Here is an 11271-nt window from a genome sequence, read left to right as displayed (position 1 = left end):
TACCGACGGAATAACGAATTCCGTCGGTGAACACCGACGGAATAACCAATTCCGTCGGTGTTCACCGACGGAATTAAAATTTCCGTCGGTAAATCACCGACGGAATTTGATTTAGTCGGTAAGCTCCGTTACACGCCGTTTGGCTTTTGCCGACGGGTAAGTTTTCTGTCGTTAATATATACCGACGGAATTAACATATTCAGTTGGTAAATACCGACTGAATATAATTTCCGTCGGTAAATTGAGCGTCGAGCCAATTCTTCCCGATATCAAAAATTCCGTCGGCATTCCATCGGAAAGTTCATCTACCGACGGAATGCCGACGGAATATTCAGTCGTTATTCGCGAGTATTTTTGTAGTGATTAGTTGCGTGCCCTATTTGAAGAAAATTTTTTTATAAATTTATCATAACTGGAAATCGAACTATGAATATCTAAATGACAAAAATGTCAATCAGGACAAATCAACTTCGCGGTGGCAAAGTCCCTTGGAACTCATTCATAGTAATTTAATGAGACCAATTAGAACTCCTTTGTTTTCGAGATATTCATATATGCTCATTTTTATTAATGATTATAGTAGATTCACACGAGTCTATTTTATAAAACACAAATAAGAAGTTTTTACTATGTGGAATTCAAAGAAATAGTTGAAGGAAAATTTTATTTCAAAAAAAAAAGAAATTACAAATTGATAATGGTGGTGAGTTTATTATTGCAAAATAGTTTTTATTCTTCTGTTGATCAGAGTGACTTTAATATAGAACTCACTTGTGTTGAGATACTAAAATAAAATGGTGCAGCATAAAGGAAGATTAAATATTTAACAAAGATGACTTACAAAAGTTGGTTACATACCAAAATCTACTAAAAGTTTTGCGGGCTGAAATGTGATTAATAGAGTGTCTCTTTTCTAATTAATGTGAAGTCACCCTATGCATTGAGGTTGGGAGAAAAGTCTAATGTTAAATATTTAAAGGTTTTTGGCTCTATTGTTATAGTAGTCATGTGTCAGAATCTCAAAGAAGCAAGCTAGATGTCAAAGAAAAAAAAAGTTTGAAAATGCATGTCCTAAATCTCATCTAATTATTGTTTTGAGAGATGTTATCTTTCGATGAAATATCCTTATATATTATAAAAAACCACATATGAAGAAAAATATCTTTTTTTTATAAATTTATAATATTTTTCATATATTTTTAATTTGAGATTATATTTCCAACAATACTCTTCAACCTTCGATCAACCAGATCTTCATATCTCTCAATCCAATCAATCTATTAGGACTTCCTTGCCTATCTCACATAGTTCGATTAGACCATATCTCTTGTGCACAGTCGACAGTTAAACCTTCTGAACTCTGACATCAATTATTATGACCAAAAAAATTTAGATATCTCCATAATTGTATGATATTATCCACTTTAGGTCAAGCTGATTTTATTTTTGGACGCTATCTAAAATATCTCATACTAAGATATCTTATATCCTTATAAATTTATGATCTTTCATATATATTTTTAATATGAAACTATATTTATAACCTTACAAACCCCAATAAATACTAGCTGCCTAATGATTCTTCTCATTCAATCAACTCATCTTCATTAATTACTGATGAGCAAAGTGAAAGGCGAGCCCAAATTCTCAATAGACTAACTTTCAAGAAACAAATGATTCACTAGAGGTGCTAACTCACAAAGGCTAATTAGTATCATTATTATTATTAAGACAACTTGTTACAAAGATGAAATTTTCATTAACACCTACTCTTTGATTCTTTGAAGGTTCAATTAATGATGAAGGGCCTTTTACATTTGAAGAAGCACAAAAGAAACAAAGAATGAGAGCTTACCATGGATGCCGAAATAGATGCTCTTAAGCAGCCCCGGCCTAGAGGCCAGGCCATCCTGGGCGATTGCCCAGGGCCCCAAATTTGGAGGGCCGACAACTGTTATATATATATATATATATATATATATATATATATATATATATATATATATATATATATATAAATTATTTTAAGAATTAGGTTTTATAAATCTTTAGTGTTGCACCTGCTCTTCCACCGCCGCACAAGCTCAAGGCTCAAGTTCTTGGAGGAGCCCACAACTTTTAAATGATTATATATATATATATATATATATATATATATATATATATATATATATATATATATATATATATATATATATATATATATAAATTGTTTTAACAATTAGGTTTTTGTAAACCTTGCACTGTTGTCTGTTCTATGTTGCATCTGTTCTTCCGTCACCGCACAAAGCTCAAGCTCTTTCACTTTCTACCGACGATCTCCTCTTTTGTATTCTCTCTACTTCTCAGTTTTCTCTTGGATTTTTTGTTTGCTCTCCTTTCTACCGGAGACTCCGCGAGACCGCGACGACGTCACAGCGAGTGAGCGAGGCTGCGCCTTTGCCACTTCTCTATATGGCTGCACCAACACCTCCGTCACGCTGCACCTGAAGGTTTTGAGCTTACGGTGCGGAGGTTTGCGAGTTGTCATCTACTCATCTTTGCAATTTGATCTATTGAAAAAGAGATTTTAAAAAATCTTGAAATTAATAATATTATATAGATGATTTTGTATCTAGAAAAATTAGAAGAAGTCATTATAAATAATTTTTATTTTATGAAAAAAATTAAGAGTCTATTTTGATTGTTTTGTCCTGGACCTCCTGATTATTAGGACCGGGACTGCTCTTAAGACAAATCAAACTTGGAGTGTTGTTCCTAAGCGCCCAAATGCATAAACTATTTCTTGCAAATGGGTATATAAAATCAAGAATAAAGTTGATCGTAGCATAAATATATATAAAGCAAAGTTAATTGCTCAATGGTTTTCTTAAAAATATGATAAAGATTATGAAGAAACTTTTGACCCTACCTGATTTCAGGTCATATAGTGATCAGGTCATATAGTGATTTTTTATGATTGAAAATTATGACAATTTAATATAAAGAATGTCTTCTTGTGTGTGGAGAGCTTGATAAAAGACATTTACATAGATCAATTACCAGATTATGTGTTTGGCTTGCATCTTGAATATGGTTGCAAATTTAAGAAAACTCTTTATGGGTTCAAACAAGCTCAACACGTATGGTATGAAAAAAATTTCGCAATACCTACAAATTTTTGGTTATGCTATATCAGATTTAGACTCCATTTTATTTGTGAAAAAGAAAGAAAATCTACATATAATTGTTCTTCTATATGTAAAAGATATGATAATAATAGGAAATGACAACATGAAAATTGAACAACTTCAGAGCTTACTATAAGATTTAGCATCAAGAAACTGAGAGAGTTGCGTCATTTTCTTGATTGAGAAGTAATGAGTCTGGACAATGGAATTTTTATTAAGCAACAAGATTATTCCAAAAAGTTACTTGAGTGGTTTGGATTAAATCAAAGCAAATGATATTATATTCCTTTTGATCCAAATATAAAGCTACGATGCGATGAAGGATCACTCCTGTCAGATCCTACATCTTTTTCTGTTCTTGTTGGAAGTCTTTTATATCTAACTATAAGGTTAGATATTGTTTTTTCAATTGACTATGTCACTGGATTTATGCAATCTCCACGGCAGCCTTACTTGAAAACTACAAAGAAGATTTTAAAATATGTAAACCTAATATTAGATTTGGGTTTATTCTTCGAAAAAAAAAATAGTTCCTTAATTTCACAAAGATCTAAATCAAGTTATGGCGGTGATACAAATGTATCTTGGAGTAATAGTTTGTTTTAATATTTTTATCAACTATTAAGGAAGAGTAGTAATTGGTTGCACTTGCTACTCATGAATGTGTGTAACTACAAAGATTTTTTGATGATCTATATGTACTCTTTGGAGATAATCAAAATGCTATTGAACTTGCAATAATCCTAAAGCAAGTTTGGACTAATTTTCATTGTAGGTATATTCACTAAAGCACTTTTTAGAGGACAATTTAAGTTGTTTCGTAATAAGTTTGGGCTAATTTCCAAAAAATCACGTTAAGAGGGATTGATGGAGATTAAAGTTGATTCTTGAAACCACACTTTTTTAGAATTACAATACTTAGAACTACAACTGCATCTTGTCGTACACTCATTCTATCTACTTGAAGTTATTTAGTCTTTGTTTAGTTTATGTTAACTACTTCATCAAAAAATGAGTCTAGTTGTTTATTGAGTTGTATTTAAGAGTATGAACTATAAATATTTATATCTAAGTGATTAAATACTTAACAAAATATTTTTTTATCTTGTCTTTATTCTTAGGTAATTACTGTCAATAACTTATTGATAAAATAAGTTATTGAACTTATTTTACCTCATTCATTGCTCAAATCTCTCGACTCGCAGCCTTGGAACTCAGAAACACGATCTGATCTTCTCAAACGCTGCACAATGATTAAACTCCATATTAAACTCGTAAACAAAATACCCTGATCGATGCAGAAGATCTAACAAGACAAATGACATGGAAGTAGGCAAGCTGGCAGGCTGCACAGAGCATGTTTCGCAGCTGATTTGCTTTGCTTGCTTTTCCTAGCCCTCTAAACGGCTACTAGCCGAGCAGAGAGTAGAGTGGCATGGGGCCCTGCATGGCATGGCCTTGCCTCTCCATGCATTTAATGCATGGCACGTCGGATCACGTCCGATCACGAATCAATCAGTATAATGCAACAGCAAAGCAGAAAGATATGATGGAGCGTGGCCACTTCTGTTCAGGCGTTCTCTAGCGCATATATACATGCTATCACTATATCCCTCCTCATCCTCCCCCATAGCCATTAGGTCATGTATCTCGCCTGTCCACTCCCTCATTAATTCCTTTCCCATCCCATTCAAGGAAGTATGTCCTTTGTGCACTCCACTGCCTGCACCAGTAGACAGTAGCAGTGGAAGATAATTAGTAGTATGATCTGTGCCTCACTTTCAACTCCATCATTTCATTACACTTTCAAGCCTTTTTGTCCCCCTCCCGGATCGGTCAGATGAGCTCAGAGAATTTACATTTCTTAGTGAAAGTCATGATCATTCCTACAATGTTGATACGCTTATGAAATCTGTCTTCATTAGGCACACAGCTTAATCCAACCCCTCCATTTTTATCTCCTTCCTCTTTGGGTTAAAACCATGCAGCATGCTTTAACAGAGATGTGAAAGCGTTTAACCAGAATTACAATTTTACTGAACAGAGACCGGTCCAAAGACATACATATCTAGGCTAGGCAAAAGATGATCCTTACAAGAACTTTTAGCAATTAGCATTGGCCCAAACCGCTCTCTCCCTTTTTAGCTCTCCTTGAAGGATAACAGTGAGAGAAAGAAAGAGAGAGAGGCAGACACCAAACCCTAGAGATACATTTTTTTCACGTAAAGACGACGTAAACTAGTAGGCTCCTTAAGCTCTGCATCATCGGTTTCCTCACGTCTAGTGCAGCGGCTCTAGCGTGGTGTCAGCGGCAAACGCTTGCCGACGCACCGCTGCTCTGTCTCGTTCACGCCATCGCGCGGTGGCGCAAAGAACACCGGAAGAAAGTCGTCGCTTTGGCACACAAAAGTCGAGCTCTGAAAGTGTTTCTGCAATGCCCTCAAACCCTACACACACAAAAAAAAAATTGCAATAAAAATGCATCATACACATTCGGAGCTGCACCTTTGATGGTGGACACAGGTAAATGAGACCTGAATTCTCGCGTAGACCACGGCGCATTTCTTGCAGGATCCAACCGATTTCCAGTCGAAGTTGTGCAGGAAATCGTAGAGTCTGCAGGCGCCAATTGCACTGGTGAAATTGACAAAGGCGTAACCCAGGTTGCTTCCGGTCCTATGTCACAACTCCCCTCTTAAACATAAAGGCAAACATTAGACAGACATAAAATAGACACTCACTTGAAATCCATCGGCAGATACAAAAAGTCAAACTCTGAAAGCTTGCCATTATCCCCTTCATCATCCTTCGCTATCTTCTGGTTCTCCTCCATGCAGTGTTTATCCAACAAGCTCAGCAAATTCGCCTTCCTACGATCCAAGATTGATTTGTTCTTTCTTTTTTTTTTTTTGAAAAAAAAAAACAAAGCATTGAAGATAGGACAAGTAGAGTTATGCGTACGCACTTTAATTTATTAGGCAGATGCCTGATCATGACAGTAGTCTTTCCCTGGTCAATTTTCCCAAATGCATCACCCTCCTCACCTTTCTTGAACTCAAACTCGTAATTCATTGCCTTAACTCTCCTATCGACCTTCCGCATCCGATGCCTACTCTTCCTTCTCCAAATAAGCGCAGACCTTGTTGGCATGCCCTTGCAGGCTGCCTCGATGTTCTCTTCTCCAACCTCTTCCCCTACATTACCCTGATCAGTAATGCAAAATTGCTCCAATGGCTTCATCGCCTCTTCCGCCTGGTCTATCAGTGTCAGCGTGGCTTTAGGAAGATGAACTACTGATGGTGGCGAAGGCTTATAGTATGCGTTAAAAACAGGAGGTGGGGGAGGAAGAAGAGGAAGTGGAGGATGGTAGCTCTGTAAACAGAGCTCAAAGTTGTAAGGCACGCCATTGCAGAGAACAACCAGCAGACGATTAGGTGGAGCCAAGGGAGGAGAGTAACCGTAGATGGGAGTATAATTGCGCACCGGAACGTAGACGGCGGCGTGGGGATTAAGATTGGCCATGAGATATGTGGAGCGATCTCTCTCCTCGCTTCGGTGCCACCTTGGTGAACTTGGAGAAGGAGAGGAGATATTTATGTGCTTTTATTTGGAATAATTTTTTCAAATGAAAATTAAGATTTTGTTAAAGCTCTTTTCATTATAAAATAAAAGGATATTTAATGTCTTTTCATATCTATTTCTAATCATGACCAAGAGATCTGCGAGAGATGGAGAGATCTGTTTTCGCTAATTTAAAAATACTCGTTGAATTTTTGATTAACCGTCTGTCAATCTAATTAATAACAGAGGCGAGAATGGATCCGTCTGCACCTTAATTCACCGTCGCATGCATCCGCCGGCGCCGCCTTTGCAAGTTTAAGCCGCCATGTAGCTCGGCCGGCCGGAGCTCACAACTGCCGAGGACGTGATACATAAACACGATGCAGTTGAGAGGATTAATCGCGGCCTCTCGGCGGTGGAGGAAGGTGCCTCGGGTGCTGATAGCGCCGGAGTTCCGGTGAAGGAAGGAACTGCCGCTCGCTTTCCGTCGATACTGTAAATTTACTGAAGTGCAGAATCGACGCAGGCTTGTGTGGAGACGAAGAGACGCGCATGCCCCGTCTCGATCGCGTCCCTGAAAGATCGACTGCTGCGAATTCATTAAAGTTATTAACGCATGCTCGACGGTTGCCGGGCATTAATCATCTGCTAGGGAGAAGCTAGGAATCTGAATAGTTAGGCAATTATCTTCTCGTAAATAAAGTTAGGAACTAAGAGATGAAAATAAGATTATTGAGATATAAACTCGTTCCCATTTTATTTTTTTTGTAAATGTTCATGGTTCATGGAATTTGTAAGAGAAGATCTGGCTACGACTTAATCACAACATTATATGATTATTTCAGATGAATAATAGGGTTTGAGGAGATACCTGAAAGGTTTGTTTGCACCACATGTTTTGCAACTTTAAGCTTCAATTTAAAGTTGCTTCTCATTTTAACAGAATTCTTAAATACGATTTGCTCCTAAATAACGTGTTAGAGAGTTTTTATGCAAGCATATTGGAAGCAAGTGCCAAGGCGAAGGCCACCATTATGTTGTTGGATTTCATAAGAGTTGGTGATATGATGTATAAAGCGCTAAGCGACAAATAGTGTCAAATAATCGTAATCGTCTGTCAAAGAATAACTGTCATCAGCCAGGAAGTATTTCAATAGTCGGTCATTTCCTAAGAATGGAATATTCTTTCAACTAATGAGAGTGCACCATGTGTCCTTCATCATCCCACAGGCTCTGACATCCAATATTCTCTAACATCGATCAAGCTCTAGAGGTATGTATTGTCATATAAAAGGGGAAGTCATCTCCCTTGAGTAGGTACGTGCACATTCGCACTCGTCTTCTAGAGTTAATTTTTCCTTCATAAATTGTTCTTCTGGGGAAAAAGTACCTAACTTGCGTTGGAAACCCTGCACTGGAGACTTTTTCCCTTATTTATGCTCTCTAACGTTCCGTGTACTTGTCTGAGTGTGAGCAGAGTCTAAGTACCGCCGATCTTGTCACCATTGTCCTTAAGTTCCACGGGGGCCCGTCTTTCCGATGCACATACACTAGGTGCGTCCAAGTCGCCTCTCCGTCAACACCGACGTCATCTCAATTGGCCTTCATTTGACTAAGATTCTAGACAGGATCAATTTGGAGCCGTCTGTGGAACTTCCTTCACCTATTCTGGAGTGTGATGATGGAGGATACCAGAAAGATCAATGTCACCATGACAGCAGGAGAATACGAATTGTTCAAGGAGACCAAGAGGCGAGCGACTTCCGAAAAACACACCACTGCTTCACAACCACACAAGATGTCTGCAGTTTCAAAGGACTAGACCCACGTTTCCGGTAGGGGTTCTAAGAGGAAACAGCCTGAGACTTTCCCCTAAGCCTTTTATCGCGAGCCCTGCCCGGACTATTATAACAAGGGTCTGGATTATTATAACAAGAGAAAGCAGCACCATGCCTTCATAGTCGAGAGTTCCTCACCCAAAGATCCAAAGAAAGGGAAAGCTATAGTCCTCCGAGAGGAGCTGAGGGAGATGCCTGAGGAGCAAGTACCCTTCTCTTTAAGGTACTCGAGGAGAAGCTACTGAAGGGGTACAAGCCCCCAACTATTAGAGAATACGATGGTAGCAAGGACCGAGAGGATCATCTCCGAAAATTTCAGAACGTTGTATTGATGTACCAATATAGCGATGTCATCAAGTGTCGAGTGTTCTTAAACACTCTATTTGGCTCGGCACAAAAGTGATTCGATGGATTGCCGAACAGATCTATCACCTGCTTTCAGGACTTCAAGAACGCTTTCCTACATCATTTTGCTAGTAGCCGGAAGTATCAAAAGACAGATCACTATCTCTTCACCCTCAAGCAAGGGTCTGCAAAAGCCTTGAGAAGTTACATAAAATGTTTCATCCAGGTAGCTCAGGATGTCTCGTCCGCTACCTCGAAGATTTTGATGAGCGCTTTCTCTCAAGGTCTGGTGGAAGGGGAGTTCTTCCGAGCTCTCATCTAAGAGCCTGTGAAGAATTTCGATGAGATGCTGGGGAAGGTAGCCAACTACATTAATGTTGAAGAAGCTCAGGCGGCACGGAGGAAAGCAAACAAGGCGCCTGCTCGTGCTAGCAAGTCGGAAAGAAGGTCGCACCAACCTCCAGCTCGACCCTTTCCCTGCTCTAAGGACGCCCGACCAAGATATCCGCCTAGTCAGGAATCCATGGAGGCGCAACGAGTCGAAGTTGTGCAAGCCCCCAGACCCGATCAGTGGGGGCCCCGTTATTGAACCTACCATAGGTCACACACTCATTCCACTAGAGATTGCGTCTAGTTCGCCTAAGATTCTTGGAGGGCGGCTGAGCTGGGCCTGCCTCCGCCTGATATCGCACCCAAGCTTCAGAAGCTGTTAGCCAACTCACCTGCTACCGCAGGGCAATCAGGTAAACTCCTGCCCAAAAATGCAAGTCAGGGAACCCAATGGCCAGGTTGGGGCAAGGAGCCGATGGAATCTTTTGAGGAGGAGAACAGGGGAAATGTCGTTATCTGGGAGATCGACATGATCTCCGGAGGGCCCACGGATAGAGATTCCGCCAGGGCCTAGAAATCTCATAAACACCGCTTGGAGGTACATGCAGTAAGATACAGCCGAGAATAATCTACAGGGCCCGAAATCAGCTTCGGGCCACAAGACCTGGAGGGAGTGGAGCTCTCTCATGATGATTGTTGGATCGTAGAATTCGCTAGAGGGGGGTTAATAGTGATCGAAAAATTCGTAACAAAGTCAAGTCGAGTACGCAGTGGAAATACGAAATACACAATGCTAATATAAACCAATTTTACTTGGTTCGGAGCCTTCGTCGACTTCTACTCTAAAGCTCACACTCGTCAAGTGCTTTCGTTGGGCAATTCAATAACAGTTCGTAAAAAGGATTACAAAGATTAGTACAAGAACTCTTAAAAGAAATACCGACAATAATTTAAAAAAAAACTTGAGCCACAGGTTGTTGGATAAGCTTCGTAACGTCCAGGAGCATAGCGCAATAGAGCAGTTGTGGAAAGAAGTTGTTGTTTGTAGCTCTGGAGGAAGGCTCCTCTTATAGGAGTGCTCCGGGGGCCCGGATCCCTTCCGGGTGCCCGGATCTCTTCTGGGTGCCCGGACAGTGACGTCGGCCCGGCCAATCAGCGCGCTCCACATTTGCAACGAGATAGACTTTTACCTTCCGGGCACCCGAACTACCATTTTCCAGAAACCCATTTTCCTGCAAGAAAATATTAGTCCGAGGCCAAATAAAGGTTATACTACCTTGTAAAACAAAATGTTAGTACAATTATATTAAAAAAGGTAGTAATTACATTCTACCTCCCCGAGACCTGAATCTAGTCACAATCTCAACTTAGATTCCCGAAATGGTTATTGATCCGGCAGTAAGAATGGGGGACCCACTTCCTGAAGGGTCTTAGCTTGAGAACCGATGAAGGGCTGACTAAGCGGTTAAAGGCCGAGCCGATCAGCCGGGTTGGTCCGAGCGGAGTTAGAGATGACCCATCCATGGGGTTGGGTGTCCGACGCCAAGGCAGGAGGATCGAAGGGCCGACCGGGAGCCCGAACGGCAGGGGCCAAAGAGCCGAGCGGGCAACCCGCCCGGACAAAATAAGGGCGAGGGGACAAAAAGGTGGCCGAGCGGCCTATGCGCTCGGCTCGGGATATGGGATATCGGCAGAAGCATGTCTGATGATTGGGCCGTACACAAGATCGCACGATGGAGGATCTCGCCGTCACATCATGGAAAGGTTGATACAGTAGCAGTATGGCCTCAGGGACGCCTTTTCTGACGGATCCATATCTGGGCATGGCCCTTCTGACAGACCCATGCCTGGGCATGGTCAAATGCAGGTGATTGCTTTGATTGGCGCGCCCAGGCTTCTTCGAGGGGTCTATATAAGGCCTCAATTTCTTCACCGGAGGTATGCACGTCTTCATCTTGAGGCCACCTTTTTGTCATTCCTCGCCTGACTTGAGCGTCGGAGGACCGTCGCCGGGACACCCCTCCCGG

The 11271-nt window shown here is 40.7% G+C and overlaps 1 protein-coding gene across 1 annotated transcript; it reads right to left on the bottom strand.

Annotated features, from left to right (window-relative positions):
* Positions 1-5223: 5223 nt before the first annotated feature.
* Positions 5224-6729, bottom strand: LOC122012289 (protein terminal ear1 homolog). The gene is made up of 4 exons (XM_042568778.1): positions 6136-6729; positions 5912-6040; positions 5705-5846; positions 5224-5617 (listed from the first exon to the last, which is right to left on the bottom strand). Exons 1-4 carry the CDS (start codon positions 6690-6692, stop codon positions 5465-5467), a joined length of 981 nt encoding a protein of 326 aa, XP_042424712.1. The 5' UTR covers positions 6693-6729; the 3' UTR covers positions 5224-5464.
* Between the last annotated feature and the right edge of the window lie 4542 nt (positions 6730-11271).

The sequence above is a fragment of the Zingiber officinale genome, chromosome 1A, assembly GCF_018446385.1.
Source record: "Zingiber officinale cultivar Zhangliang chromosome 1A, Zo_v1.1, whole genome shotgun sequence".
In the NCBI taxonomy this organism is placed as follows: Eukaryota; Viridiplantae; Streptophyta; class Magnoliopsida; order Zingiberales; family Zingiberaceae; genus Zingiber; species Zingiber officinale.
Note: the sequence above shows the minus strand (reverse complement) of the source record. Positions and strands in the feature narration are given on the sequence as shown.